This window comes from Siphateles boraxobius, unplaced genomic scaffold (assembly GCF_051911475.1).
Source record: "Siphateles boraxobius isolate OS27281-9 unplaced genomic scaffold, OSU_SipBor_1 12, whole genome shotgun sequence".
NCBI lineage: Eukaryota > Metazoa > Chordata > Actinopteri > Cypriniformes > Leuciscidae > Siphateles > Siphateles boraxobius.
This window is the reverse complement of record NW_027508722.1, coordinates 32518214-32533875: the sequence shown is the minus strand read 5'-3', so window position 1 is coordinate 32533875 and position 15662 is coordinate 32518214. Positions and strand designations below refer to the sequence as shown.

The 15662-nt window shown below is 37.1% G+C and overlaps 1 protein-coding gene across 3 annotated transcripts in view; it reads left to right on the top strand.

Annotated features, from left to right (window-relative positions):
* arhgap28 (Rho GTPase activating protein 28) overlaps positions 1-12817 on the top strand; it is a 39429-nt gene extending 26612 nt beyond the window's left edge. For all 3 annotated transcript variants that reach the window (XM_077218534.1, XM_077218540.1, XM_077218548.1), the window contains exons 8-16: positions 2338-2415; positions 3097-3256; positions 3943-4025; positions 6688-6885; positions 7248-7382; positions 10207-10334; positions 10411-10475; positions 11170-11692; positions 11887-12817. In XM_077218534.1, the coding sequence (XP_077074649.1) occupies positions 2338-2415; positions 3097-3256; positions 3943-4025; positions 6688-6885; positions 7248-7382; positions 10207-10334; positions 10411-10475; positions 11170-11255 (933 nt within the window). In that variant the 3' untranslated portion in view covers positions 11256-11692; positions 11887-12817. The remainder of the gene's footprint in view (positions 1-2337; positions 2416-3096; positions 3257-3942; positions 4026-6687; positions 6886-7247; positions 7383-10206; positions 10335-10410; positions 10476-11169; positions 11693-11886) is intronic.
* Positions 12818-15662: the final 2845 nt, after the last annotated feature.

Genomic DNA, 15662 nt, shown 5'->3' with positions numbered 1-15662 from the left:
AACTATATCAAGTCTGTAAAACTTGGTGTTGCTGTAGTAAAAGCCTGGAAAACATGGTGTTACTGTAGTAAAAGTCTGTAAAACATGGTGTTACTGTAGTAAAAGCCTGGAAAACATGGCATTATTGTTGAAAACATGGTGTTACCATGGTAAGTGTCCGACAAAATGGTTTTACTGTAGTAAAAGCCTGAAAAACATGGCGTTACTGTAGTAAAAGTCTGGAAACATGGTGTTACTGTAGTAAAAGTCCAGGAAACTTGGTGTTGCTGTAGTAAAAGTCTGGAAAACATGGTGTTACTGTAGTAAAAGTCCAGGAAACATGGTGTTACTGTAGTAAAGGTCTGGAAAACATGGTGTTGCTGTAGTAAAAGCCTGGAAACATGGTGTTACTGTAGTAAAAGCCTGGAAAACATGGTGTTACTGTAGAAAAAGCACAGAAAACATGGTGTTACTGTAGTAAAAGTCTGGAAAACATGGTGTTACTGTAATAAAAGCCTGGAAAACATGGTGTTACTGTAGTTTAAGTCTGGAAAACATGGTGTTGCTGTAGTAAAAGTCTGAAAAACATGGTGCTACTGTAATAAAACCCTGGAAAACATGGTGTTACTGTTGTTAAAGTCTGGAAAACATGGTGCTACTGTAACAAAAGCCTGGAAAACAAGGTGCTACTGTAGTAAAAGCCCAGAAAACTTGGTGCTACTGTAGTAAAAGCCCAGAAAACATGGTGTTATTGTAGTAAAAGTCTGGAAACATGGTGTTACTGTAGTAAAAGCCCAGAAAACTTGGTGTTGCTATAGTAAAAGTCTGAAAATGTGGTGTTACTGTAGTAGAAGCCCAGAAAACATGGCGTTACTGTAGTAAAAGCTTGGAAACATGGTGTTACTGTAGTAAAAGCCTGGAAACATGGTGTTACTGTAGAAAACATGGTGTTACCATGGTAAATGTCCAACAAAATGGTGTAACTATATTAAAAGTCTGTAAAACTTGGTGTTGCTGTAGTAAAAGCCTGGAAAACATGGTGTTACTGTAGTAAAAGCCTGAAAAACATGGCGTTACTGTAGTAAAAGTCTGGAAACATGGTGTTACTGTAGTAAAAGTCCAGGAAACTTGGTGTTGCTGTAGTAAAAGTCTGGAAAACATGGTGTTACTGTAGTAAAAGTCCAGGAAACTTGGTGTTGCTGTAGTAAAAGTCTGAAAAACTGTAGTAAAAGTCTGAAAAACATGGTGTTGCTGTAGTAAAAGCCTGGAAAACATGGTGTTACTGTAGTAAAAGCCTGGAAAACATGGTGTTACTGTAGTAAAAGCCTGGAAAACATGGTGTTGCTGTAGTAAAAGCCTGAAAAACATGGCGTTACTGTAGTAAAAGTCTGGAAACATGGTGTTACTGTAGTAAAAGTCCAGGAAACTTGGTGTTGCTGTAGTAAAAGTCTGGAAAACATGGTGTTACTGTAGTAAAAGTCCAGGAAACTTGGTGTTGCTGTAGTAAAAGCCTGGAAAACATGGTGTTACTGTAGTAAAAGCCTGGAAAACATGGTGTTACTGTAGTAAAAGCCTGGAAAACATGGTGTTGCTGTAGTAAAAGCCTGGAAAACATGGTGTTGCTGTAGTAAAAGCCTGGAAAACATGGTGTTACTGTAATAAAAGCCTGGAAAACATGGTGTTACTGTAGTTAAAGTCTGGAAAACATGGTGTTACTGTAGTAAAAGTCTGGAAAACATGGGGTTACTGTAGTTAAAGTCTGGAAAACATGGTGTTACTGTAGTAAAAGTCTGAAAAACATGGTGCTACTGTAATAAAACCCTGGAAAACATGGTGTTGCTGTAGTAAAAGCCCGGAAAACATGGTGTTGCTGTAGTAAAAGCCTGGAAAACATGGTGTTACTGTAGTAAAAGCCTAGAAAACATGGTGTTACTGTAGTAAAAGCCCAGAAAACTTGGTGTTACTGTAGTAAAAGTCTGGAAACATGTTGTTACTGTAGTAGAAGACCAGAAAACTTGGTGTTGCTGTAGTAAAAGTCTGGAAAACATGGTGTTACTGTAGTAAAAGCCTAGAAAACATGGTGTTACTGTAGTAAAAGCCCAGAAAACATGGTGTTACTGTAGTAAAAGTCTGGAAACATGGTGTTACTGTAGTAAAAGCCCAGAAAACATGGTGTTGCTGTAGTAAAAGTCTGGAAACATGGTGTTACTGTAGTAGAAGCCCAGAAAACTTGGTGTTACTGTAGTAAATTTCAAGAATACTTTGTGTTCTTGTAGTAAATGTCCAGAAATCCATGTTAATACCCAGCACGTGTGTTTGTGTCTCATGTGATAATGATTATTGTGTTTCTGTTTTCAGTTGTTGTCTAAACTGGAGCAGACAGGGTTACAGACGGAGGGAATCCTCAGGGTCCCGGGATCAGCATCCAGAGTAAAGGTGAATAATCCATCATCACTCCAGAGCAACACGGCCTGGTCCAGTATTTGTGTTATTTTACTCAGTAAAACATCCGTAAAGCATCTGACCTGGACTTCTCCCACTGATTCCAGCTTTAATTTAATTTTAATTCAGTGTTATTTGACCGGTTCATCAACTGATGAATTTGTCCATGAGTAACTGCCGGTTTCATGTCAAGCCAAATCTCCTTCATTTATACAGCACTTTTAACAAAGCAGCTTTACAGTGATAATAAGAGATTACAGTATCAGAGATTGTTTAGGCTTTACAGCGGATCTAGAATAAAGTTATTGCCCAGCTAAAGCTAGTTTTGATTGATTCACTTCCATTGCAAAGATCATTAGTTATTAACTTATGGGCCGCTTAGAAATAGAAATAGAAAACCCTTAATGGGTTCCGGCCGCTCATTCGCACGACAGCAGTGTTTGCTGCTCGAGAACACAAACCTTGAAACAGGTTCCAAGGTGCAAGCCTTAAACATTTTGAAAAGCGTTATCTTTGCGTAAACTTCAAAAAAACGGGAATCTATGAAAACGCTGACGCCGCGCAGTTTGAATATGTGTGCAGGCGTGTAGTCCTTTACAGATTGACCTCAACAAATTTCTTGTCTGGCCTTAAAAATTAATAATATTCATGAATGCATGTGTCTGTCTCCCACAGCACCTGCGTCAGGAGCTGGAGTTGAAGTTCTACGAGGATCGCTTCGACTGGGATCAGGTGCGTCAGAACGACGCGGCGGGTTTGTTGAAGATGTTTATCCGCGAGCTACCGTATCCTCTGTTAACCCAACAGCATCTGCCAGCGTTCACAGCGGCTCAGAGTGAGTCTGAACACACACACACACACACACACTCACATGAGTCCACCAGTAGCCGCGTTTCCATTACAGATTTGCGCCAAACTTTTGCGATATTTTCTAAATGCCATTAGCCAGTGTTATGCGACTAAAACATATTTTTTCCTGTTGTGATAAGTCACTCCAACAATTATAGCAACGGATGTTGGTAGATGTACATAGCCTATATCCCAGCCACCGCCGTTTTATTTTTGATGAAAGTAGACGTAGGCGTGTTTTCCATTTAATGCTTTAATGACAAGGAAAGACCCTTACACTCGAGAGCGGCTCGTATGAGGGGTTTCTGGGAGTTTCTCCATCAAGCTCTTGATTGTGGCATTTCTTTGTTGTTTAGAATCCATTATTCCTGTAGTACTTTTGTCTTTTATGAGTTAAATAAAAAACATACCGTGTCTTCTTCAAAGAATCATACATTTTTCGTTCATTAGGTGACCTGAAAATGTTTCCAATGCAGTTTTACAAAATATTTATTTTTCAAATTACATGAAAAACCACCTCATGCGAGCGTAAAAACTTTTTTGCGATATTTGGGAGTTTTTGCAAAATTGACATGTTTCCATTGAGCTTATTTTCAATTTGCGCAGTTTGAAGGGTAATGGAAACGTGTCTGTTCAGTCACGTCACTCATCTCTCTCTCTATCTGTGTTCAGGTATCTCATCACCCAAACACCAGATCCAGGCTCTTCATCTTCTCATCATGCTGCTTCCCGAAGCCAACAGAGACACGCTGAAGGTCTGTTCATCTCCACACACGGTTTATGAAGATCATCAACTCAATAATACGGGTGTAACGATAATCTCATGTCACGATTAAATGCATATCCCGATACTGAACTCACAATACCATATTACTGCGATACTCCAAGACTAATTTAACAAAAAAAGTAATGTTGATTAAAATGCTAAATTTGATATATTACATTGTGTGTGTAAATGAATAGACTTGGACTTGGTGCTGAAACCCAAAGCACAGGACAATAGAGACACCAGAATAAACATATTCATGATTCTGAAGATGAAAATACTGCATTATTGTAGATGAATATGCTTGATCTCTGTCACTGACTAGATATATTTAAAATAATGTACAACACTTTTTACTGGTAACATCAGATATTTGGCATTATCAGGAGCCACAAATATTCCCATTATTATGCATTATATTCAACATTATATACAGTAGTTTAATGTTAGCCTGGCAAGCCAGACCTATGAAGATGTTAGGTCTGGGAACTCACCATTGGCATGCCTCAATCCGAGGGCGAGGATAAACGGTTGTCTTTCAAATTCCCTCTGCACGCAATAGGACAGCGCTACAACCAATCAGAGTAACGAACGGCTGTGGCGGAGTGGTCAGATGAGCTAGTTGATATATTAAAATTATCCGGTCGTCAAAACTCCGAACACATCTTCCTTTTTTAAGAATGACTTAAGTGACGTTCTCTTAACTCCAAGTCCTCCAGAGTCGCGGCCAAAGCCGATTCGACAGACCGCTGTTCGCCAGCAGGATCTTCTTTGTTTTCAAGTAGCAGGGAAATCACGCGGAACTATGCGCGGAACCATCACAACTCTGACGTCATTATGTTTAGCCCGCCCACTAACTCTATACACGATGTGATTGGCCTGACCAGAGTTTGGTTTTTCCAGCTCAAAAGTCTATGGAGAGTTGCTAGACCACACTTTCTGCAAAATAATTTTTGCTGCCGCTAGGGTGCGTCGAGATTTCTAGGCTAGTTTAATGTAGTACTGACACTAAAACTCTTTATTTTAGGTGAAATATACACAATACATATCGTTGCATTTTTATATTGCAATATATTGTTACACCTCTACTAAATAACTATCATTTAAGGCTTTTTGACTTCAACACCACTCATTTTCAAAGACAATAAAAGGCCCTCGATGCATTTATGATACTTCTGCTATAATGACATTTTCAAACCGTTTATTTACTGAAACTATGGCTGGCGGTAATTTTAAATAATTAAATAATATAATTATAAATAATTAAGTTCCATTATTCATTAATTATAGTTAACTAAAACCATAAAAACATTTCCGTTACTGAAATAACTGTTAGAAATAAAAATAAATAAATAAAAAACAGTCGCTAAAGCAACATTTCCCATTTTTATTTAGTTTAACTTGATATATTAAAATAACTAAAACTGAAATATAAATGAATAAAAACAATATGGACATATTTAACAAAAAACAGTAACAAATAAAAACTTAATTTTATTTTTACTAAAATGAAAATGAAAACAGAAAATTAAAATATAAAAAAATAATTTTAAATTATAAAATACATATATAATAGTATCTCAATGATACTAAAATCAAATAACACTTGCTCAGTTTACGCTTTTTATTTCCAATTATAAATTATAGTTCGTGGTTTTTAGAATTAGTTTTTACCCACAATAGCCTAAACGTATTAATGAGCTTGAAATGTATATGAGTTTGTTCGGAAAACATTATATCCAGTATCAGGAGAACAAAGTAAAAAATACAAAAAATGAGAAATATGATTTCAGCTTACATCTTATTTTTAAAGTTCGAGAACTGCTCCCCAGACATCAGCTAAATCTGACACAATCTGGCATTTATAAAAACAGATCTATAGAAGTTAAGATAGAATGAAATAAATAACTGTTTTTTAATCTTAAAAGTGTTCCGTGGTTTAGTGTAAATAAAACAGTATGAGTCTTTGGAATGTCCCTATTTAGAGAACTGAGTGTGTGTGTTAAGTATTTAAATAAACATGTTCTCAGGTGAAGTTGATGAACCGGTCGAGCGGCATGAATCTGTGATGACACACACACGCGCACGCGATCAGGACTCAGAGAACACCACACACACACACACACGATCAGGACTCAGAGCACGCACGCACACACACACACATACACACACACACACGATCAGGACTCAGAGAACACACACACACTATCAGGACTCAGAGAACACACACACACACACGTACACAATCAGGACTCAGAGAAGACACACACACTATCAGGACTCAGAGAACACACACACACACGTACACAATCAGGACTCAGAGAAGACACACACACGATCAGGACTCAGAGCACACACACACACACACACACACACACACAGACGTGAGAGAGCATCAGGCCTGTTTGACGTCATGTTTTGTGCCCATATTCTCATGTGGCGATTCAGCGCTGACTCTGTTCCTGCTGAACTCGGCTGAACGCAGCACAGATGCAGTAGGTGTTATTGACCCTGCAGAGGTCACGGGTTCGACTCGCAGGGAATGAAGCTTCAATGCAGCGCGAGTCATTTATGCATGTTTCCAGAGAAATTTCCTGTCCGGAGTTCTCTAGTAATATAAACCTGATGATGTTTGCGGTGTGTGTTCTCAGGCTCTTCTGGAGTTCCTGAGAAAGGTGGTGGCGTACGAGGAAAAGAACCGCATGAGTCTGTGGAACGTCTCCATGATCGTAGCGCCAAATCTTTTCACTTTCCGCGGGAAGAACGCCAAACAGGAGGAGATGCAGGTCGCCGTTGCTGCCGCCCAACTCGTGCGTCTCCTCATTACCCATCAGGACCTGCTGTGGATGGTGAGCATCTGCAGCTAATTACCCACCTGATCGCTTCATATACAGAAATACTCAAAAAAGTGTGGAAAACATGGTGTTACTGTGGTAAAAGCCTGGAAAACATGGTGTTACTGTGGTAAAAGCCTGGAAAACATGGTGTTACTGTGGTAAAAATCCAAAAAACATGGTGTTACTGTGGTAAAAGCCTGGAAAACATGGTGTTACTGTAGTAAATCCAAAAAACATTCCCTATCAGGTCATGCTGTGGACGGTGAGCATCTGAAAAGCTACATTACCCATGGTTTCGCTTGATTTTCAGAAATGAGCTGGGCTCATGTCGTGAATATGTCTGAGTCGCTGACGTCTGATATTCGTATCCGCAGGTCCCGTGTTTCCTGATCTCCCACGTCAGAAAAATGAACGAAGCCGCCATGGGCAAGAAAACGCCGACGTCAGAGAAAACGAAACGCAGACTACTGAGGCGATGGAACACGGAGAAGGACCGAGACCGCAGTGAAGTGAGTGCTCATGGGTCTGAATCCATCGCCGTGGGAACATATTTTATCAGGGGGTCCTGGGGGCGGGGCTTAATATTGTGGGGTGGTGCTGGTAGAATATTTTTAACAAAATCCTAATATTAAACAGCCCAAACAAAAAGATGAACAAATGAATGAGGACAGAGTTATGTGAGAACACTCAGAACTCATGATAAATTTTAATTACCTTATGATACACGCTCAGGAGCTAGTGCCGGTGCACACAGAATGCATAATATTTCAAAGTGAAAACGCAAGATGCCAAACGCGGGAAAAACGCACGGTCTCGAGGCGTGTTTTAGATTAACTTATTTTAACTTGAGTGCTGTGTTTTGGGAACGCTGTGTCATGCGCGAGACGCGAGCGCAACAGTTAAACACGGCTAGGGCGTTCACACTGAAAAACAATGGAAAAGTAGCAGAGTGGAATGGAAAAACACGTTCTGTGTGAACAGCCACTAATGCCGAAGAATGCTTTAATCAAGACATCTATATTTAATCTTTTCACCAACGTCAGAACATGCATTAAATGAGTGTCAAAGGAGTTCTGAGATGCTGGTCCTCAACCAGTCTCACTTCACTCACTCCATGCCAGATCGGCTTTTGCCTTTTGATATATTCATTTCTTTTAGAGTCATAAAAACATATTCGACAACATATAAAAAAACAAAATAATCTTTAGAGTAATTTTAATAGGTGTTCTTAAAAAACATGTTGAAAAACAAAGTAATTTAAAGTCATGTGATCAGTCGTTAGGGAGTGCTGCATCACCCATAGTTCCCGCCAGGACTGAATCTTTATTCCTCGTTTAAATAAGTTAATCGACACTGGGGAGCCGTGAACCAGGGTTATTATAGCTAACCAAAACCATAAAAAAAACATTTGGAATAAAATGAAAGTTAACTAAAATTGAAAGTTAACATGTTGTTTATGGCAACATTTAGTTTAAATTTAAGCACTAAAATAAAATTTAAATAAAATGAATTAAAATGATTAATTAACCATAATATAAATTCATAACATAAAATTAGTGCTGTAAAATCGATTAATCGTATCTAACTTAATGGTTTGCATTTATATGTGTGTATATCAATATACATACAAAACGGTATCTATAACATTATAAAGGATACTAAAATAACACTGCCGTTAATGTGATTGTGTTGTTAAATTATTGAATTATTAATTTAAAATCTCAGAGGGACTTCAAGTACATATTTGAGTTCAAATGCGCTGAAAACATTGGAGAATTTCTGGTGTATCCTAATATTATGATGTGGTCGTTTATGAGAACGCGATTTTATGATTTTGTTCTGTTACGACAGCAGAAATGTTGACAAAGCCAAGATGGCGGACGCGCTGACGTATTCGTAGCGGCCGAATGTGGCATCAATAGGTTGTATACTTATATCACATTAAATGCTGTTACATAACTCGAGCGCCACAAACATCGCCCGATATGAATCTGTTCAGATGAATTACCACACATGTTCAAATATGCCGTTGATAGTAAACAGATCCGTTACTAATTCACTTTCTTTGTTATGTAAAGTAACTTCAAACTGGCAACGACGGCGTGGGATAGTTACAGCACCCTATATAGAGTATCAGAGAAAGACGGAGAGAAACTGAGCGTGTGCGATTACCTTCGTCTGTTAGCGGTTTTATTCTCCCGGTCCAGTCATAAAGTTGTGCAATAATACATCATAACACTGAGGAACATCCTTTTAGCGCTGATTTCACATGACGGCCGTCAGTCAGTCAGTGCTGATCGATATTGGCGCGCAATTTCCTGTTGCTCGACAGTTGAGCACGAATGTGATGTTCAAAAATAATAATAATTAAAAAATTCTACAAAAAAGTAACAATAAAGTAATTATTAAAATAATTTCAACCTTGTTTAGTTCCTAAATAAATCAAGAGTTTTTGAATGAATTAGTTGAATGGACTGACTCACTCACAAAGACGTCATTTGGCGCCTACTACTGGCGAAAAGCATGTAACTAACTTGCACTGAGTGTTAACAACTGAGAATGTTCACTGTTTTTGATGCTCATCCAGAGTACCTAAAATATCAATAGTAAAGGGGTGTAAGGATACCCTAATGTCACGATTCATACATATCACGATACTGAACTCACAATACAATATTATTGTGATACTCCATATGATTAAGACATATGATAAAAGATTAACAAAAAATGTCCTGATTAAAATGCTAAATTTGATATATTACATTGTGTGTGTAAATGAATAGACTTGGACTTGGTGCTGAAACCCAAAGCACAGGACAATAGAGACACCAGAATAAACATATTCATGATTCTGAAGATGAAAATACTGAATTATTGTAGATGAATATGCTTGATCTCTGTCACTGACTAGATATATTTAAAATAATGTACAACACTTTTTACTGGTAACATCAGATATTTGGCATTATCAGGAGCCACAAATATTCCCATTATTATACATTATATTCAACATTATATATAGTAGTTTAATGTAGTACTGACACTAAAACTCTGAAAACTGGAAATTATTTCTCACACAGTATTTTTTATTTTGGTTTGACAATATTCCCCCATTGCATTATTATACATTATATTGAAATATAGTAGTTTAATGTAGTACTACTAACACTAAGACTCTGAAAACTTTTTTATCACAGTAATTTTTATCTATCCACGATACATATTCTCACCATTCACTATACATATTGTTGCATTTTTGTATTGTGACACGATATATTGTTACACCCCTACTAGTAATAATAAGATATAATAAAGTGTGTGTGTGTTCCTCAGGTCACTGATCTTCGTGACGGGGTCATCAGAGTTCACGCGCCGCTTCACGCGAAGGTTTCAATGGCGATTCAGTTGAGCTGCGAGATGAAGGCCAGAGACATCACGGCGCGCTTCGACATCGAGAACGGGTTAGTGAAGCACTTACACACACAGGTCACATGACCCAACCAACCCATGTTGTTAACCAATCGCTGTCGATTGCAGGCGCGGGTCGCGAGGCGCTAGTCGGCGACAGAGACAGTGTCTGTTCGAGGTGGGAGGAAACATCGGTGAGTCCAACATCATCAGTGCAATTATATTAGTAATGATAAATAGTAATTATTAGGGGTGTAACAATTTATCATGTCACAATATATCGCAATACAAAAATGCAACAATATGTATCATGGATTGTCAAACCAAAATAAAAAATACTGTGTGAGAAATAAATTCCAGTTTTCAGAGTTTTAGTGTCAGTACTACATTAAACTACTATATATAATGTTGAATATAATGTATAATAATGAGAATATTTGTGGCTCCTGATAATGCCAAATATCTGATGTTACCAGTAAAAAGTGTTGTACATTATTTTAAATATATCTAGTCAGTGACAGAGATCAAGCATATTCATCTACAATAATTCAGTATTTTCATCTTCAGAATCATGAATATGTTTATTCTGGTGTCTCTATTGTCCTGTGCTTTGGGTTTCAGCACCAAGTCCAAGTCTATTCATTTACACACACAATGTAATATATCAAATTTAGCATTTTAATCAACATTACATTTTTTGTAACCTTTTATCATATGTCTTGGAGTATCGCAGTAATATGGTATCGTGAGTTCAGTATCGGGATATGTATCGAATCGTGACATGAGGAGATCGTTACACCCCTAGTAATTATATGATGTATTATTAGTAATAATATAATATTAGTGAATAATGAAGCATTAATCTGAAGAACGGTTGGTTCTCTCTAGGCGAGCGCTGCCTGGATCCAGACGCACATTTACTCGACGTTTACCACGCTAATCCTCACTGCGAGTGGGTGTTAAAGTCACGCTGACCTCAGAACAGTTGAACACGCGTGTGTTTCTCCAGAGGTGCTCCGGAGGTCAGAGGTCAAACCCTGAGGTTGACCTTTGTGGCGTGGTTCAATGCTGGTCATTGAGTGCCAAAACTGTGTGTGACGTCCCGGACAGAAGCATGTTTCATTACTTCTTACCACTAGCCAGTGTAAAAAAGAGCATGTACATAAAATATTTATACCACTAATTTATCCTGCTGTATGATAATTATTTTGTATTGTTTCTATAAGCTGCATGTTTGTGATGAAGCCATGTGAACTGAAACCTGCGAGCGGCTCGTATTCACACCAAAATCCAACAAAAAACACATTTTATATCAAATTCTCATTGTTTATGAATTACTAAAATGGGTGAAAATGTTTACATTAATATTAGTGCTGGGCAACTATTAATCACATCCAAAATTAAAGTTAGTGTACACATAATATATGTGTGTGTACTGTGTATAATTATTATTTTTTTGTTTATATAAATACACACATATGCATGTATTTAAGAAATACTTTCCTGTATATATATACATTTATATTATATATAAATAACACATTTTCCTTAAATAAATACATGCATGTGTGTGTAATTATATATACACTAAATAATTATACACAGTACACACACATAAATTATGTAAACACAAACTTTAATTTTGGATGCGATTAATCGTTTCACAGCACTAATTAATAGTTGATGTAGTGCCTTTAATTAACGCATTACTGTTACAATAATAAGAATGACCATTAATCAAAAACATAACATGCCCTGATGTATTACAATAATTTTACAGTAATGTGAATTTGTGTTTGAATGTTGAAATAATGTCACAATACAAAAATGTTATGGTCCTAAAATTAAATGACATTTTGCCTTTTGATTTTGGTTTGAAATATGAGCTGCACGGGTAAATATGACCTCAAATTAAACCAGATGAATATTAATGCCAATGTCATCAAACACTAACCGGACTGATGAAGGAGTGAAAAACTGAAACATTAAAAGTTGATGAACATTCAAAACAAAGAAAATCATTCAGAGGACAGATGACCTTTGACCCCTGATGATTTACTTCAGTGTCTGCCAATAATACTGTTGATGCTCTGAATATGTTTGTTTTTTCATCTTAAAGCTGTTTTTTATGTATGATGTACTGAAATGTGCACTTGTTGATTGCATTTTTTTTATTTTATTTTTTTATAGTAACACGTTCTTGACGTTGCCAACTGAATTTGTGCATCGAATCATTTATTTTCCTGATTTGAGTTGTGGAAGCTCATGATGAATGCGTTCAGTGTGTGCTTGGTGTTTTATCATAGTGACCGTTTTACAGCAAAGCCATGCAAATATTTTCTGTAGCCTCATTGCATCAAAGCCACATTAATAATACGCCGGCCAAACATGAAGTCACAATGAGTATCATGAAGAAGATGTAGCCATATCATAGATTTCATATCATGATGTTAAATATGTAATGAAGTTGCTGTAATATTTGGGTGAAACTACAGGTCATTATGAAACTAACCCAATTAAAACACATGAAACCTCATCATTGTGTCATTGTTGCATAAGATCTCTCATCTGAACAAGTTTATCCATCAGGACCAGCTGTGGACCACGACCATCTGCACATCTACATTAACCATGTGATCGCTTGATATTCAGAAATATTCAAAAAAGTCTGGAAAACATGTTGCTACTGTAGTAAAAGCCTGGAAAACATGTTGCTACTGTAGTAAAAGCCTGGAAAACATGGTGTTACTGTAGTAAAAGCCCAGAAAACATGGTGTTACTGTAGTAAAAGCCCAGAAAACATGGTGTTACTGTAGTTAAAGTCTGGAAAACATGGTGCTACTGTAGTAAAAGCACAGAAAACATGGTGTTACTGTAGTTAAAGTCTGGAAAACATGTTGCTACTGTAGTAAAAGCCTGGAAAACATGGTGTTACTGTAGTTAAAGTCTGGAAAACATGGTGCTACTGTAGTAAAAGCACAGAAAACATGGTGTTACTGTAGTTAAAGTCTGGAAAACATGTTGCTACTGTAGTAAAAGCCTGGAAAACATGGTGTTACTGTAGTAAAAGCCCAGAAAACATGGTGTTACTGTAGTTAAAGTCTGGAAAACATGGTGCTACTGTAGTAAAAGCACAGAAAACATGGTGTTACTGTAGTTAAAGTCTGGAAAACATGGTGTTACTGTAGTAAAAGCCTGGAAAACATGGTGTTACTGTAGTAAAAGTCTGGAAAACATGGTGTTACTGTAGTAAAAGCACAGAAAACATGGTGTTCCTGTAGTAAAAGTCTGGAAAACATGGTGTTACTGTAGTTAAAGTCTGGAAAACATGTTGCTACTGTAGTAAAAGCCTGGAAAACATGGTGTTACTGTAGTAAAAGCCCAGAAAACATGGTGTTACTGTAGTTAAAGTCTGGAAAACATGGTGCTACTGTAGTAAAAGCACAGAAAACATGGTGTTACTGTAGTTAAAGTCTGGAAAACATGGTGTTACTGTAGTAAAAGCCTGGAAAACATGGTGTTACTGTAGTAAAAGTCTGGAAAACATGGTGTTACTGTAGTAAAAGCACAGAAAACATGGTGTTACTGTAGTAAAAGCCTGGAAAACATGGTGTTACTGTAAAAAAAGCACAGAAAACATGGTGTTACTGTAGTTAAAGTCTGGAAAACATGGTGTTACTGTAGTAAAAGCCTGGAAAACATAGTTTTGCTGTAGTAAAAGCCTGGAAAACATGGTGCTACTGTAAAAAAAGCACAGAAAACATGGTGTTACTGTAGTTAAAGTCTGGAAAACATGGTGTTACTGTAGTAAAAGCCTGGAAAACATGGTGTTACTGTAGTAAAAGCCCAGAAAACATGGTGTTACTGTAGTAAAAGCCTGGAAAACATGGTGCTACTGTAAAAAAAGCACAGAAAACATGGTGTTACTGTAGTTAAAGTCTGGAAAACATGGTGTTACTGTAGTAAAAGCCTGGAAAACATGGTGTTACTGTAGTAAAAGCCCAGAAAACATGGTGTTACTGTAGTAAAAGCACAGAAAACATGGTGTTACTGTAGTTAAAGTCTGGAAAACATGGTGTTACTGTAGTAAAAGCCTGGAAAACATGGTGTTACTGTAGTAAAAGCCTGGAAAACATGGTGTTACTGTAGTAAAAGCCTGGAAAACATGGTGTTACTGTAGTAAAAGTCTGGAAAACATGGTGTTACTGTAAAAAAAGCACAGAAAACATGGTGTTACTGTAGTAAAGTCTGGAAAACATGGTGTTACTGTAAAAAAAGCACAGAAAACATGGTGTTACTGTAGTAAAAGTCTGGAAAACATGGTGTTACTGTAGTAAAAGCCTGGAAAACATAGTTTTGCTGTAGTAAAAGCCTGGAAAACATGGTGCTACTGTAAAAAAAGCACAGAAAACATGGTGTTACTGTAGTTAAAGTCTGGAAAACATGGTGTTACTGTAGTAAAAGCCTGGAAAACATGGTGTTACTGTAGTAAAAGCCCAGAAAACATGGTGTTACTGTAGTAAAAGCCTGGAAAACATGGTGCTACTGTAAAAAAAGCCTTGAAAACATGGTGTTACTGTAGTTAAAGTCTGGAAAACATGGTGTTACTGTAGTAAAAGCCTGGAAAACATGGTGTTACTGTAGTAAAAGCCTGGAAAACATGGTGTTACTGTAGTAAAAGTCTGGAAAACATGGTGTTACTGTAGTAAAAGCCTGGAAAACATGGTGTTACTGTAGTAAAAGCACAGAAAACATGGTGTTACTGTAGTAAAGTCTGGAAAACATGGTGTTACTGTAGTAAAAGCCTGGAAAACATGGTGTTACTGTAGTTAAAGTCTGGAAAACATGGTGTTACTGTAGTAAAAGCCTGGAAAACATGGTGTTACTGTAGTAAAAGTCTGGAAAACATGGTGTTACTGTAGTAGAAGCCTAGAAAACATGGTGTTACTGTAGTAAAAAACTGAAAATGAGTGAAAAACAGACACATAAATGATTATGAACTACAGAAACAAAGATCATTCAGATGACAGATGACCTTTGACCCCTGATGATTTACTTCAGTGTCTGCCAATTATATCCTTATCTTTGTTCTTGTTCTCAAGAAGATGTAACCATTCATCATAGATTTCATATCATGATGTTAAATATGTAATGAAGTTGCTGTAATATTTGAGTGAAACTACAAGTCATTATGAAACTAACCCAATTAAAACACATGAAACCTCATCAGTGTGTCATTGTTGCACAATATCACTCATCTGAACAAGTTTGTGTCTCTAAAGCTCTTTGTTTGAATCCGTGTCAGTATCAGCGCTCTGGAATGTTCCAGATAGTGAAGGAATGTTGGTTTCATCATCAGTAAAACAAGCCACACGCTCCAC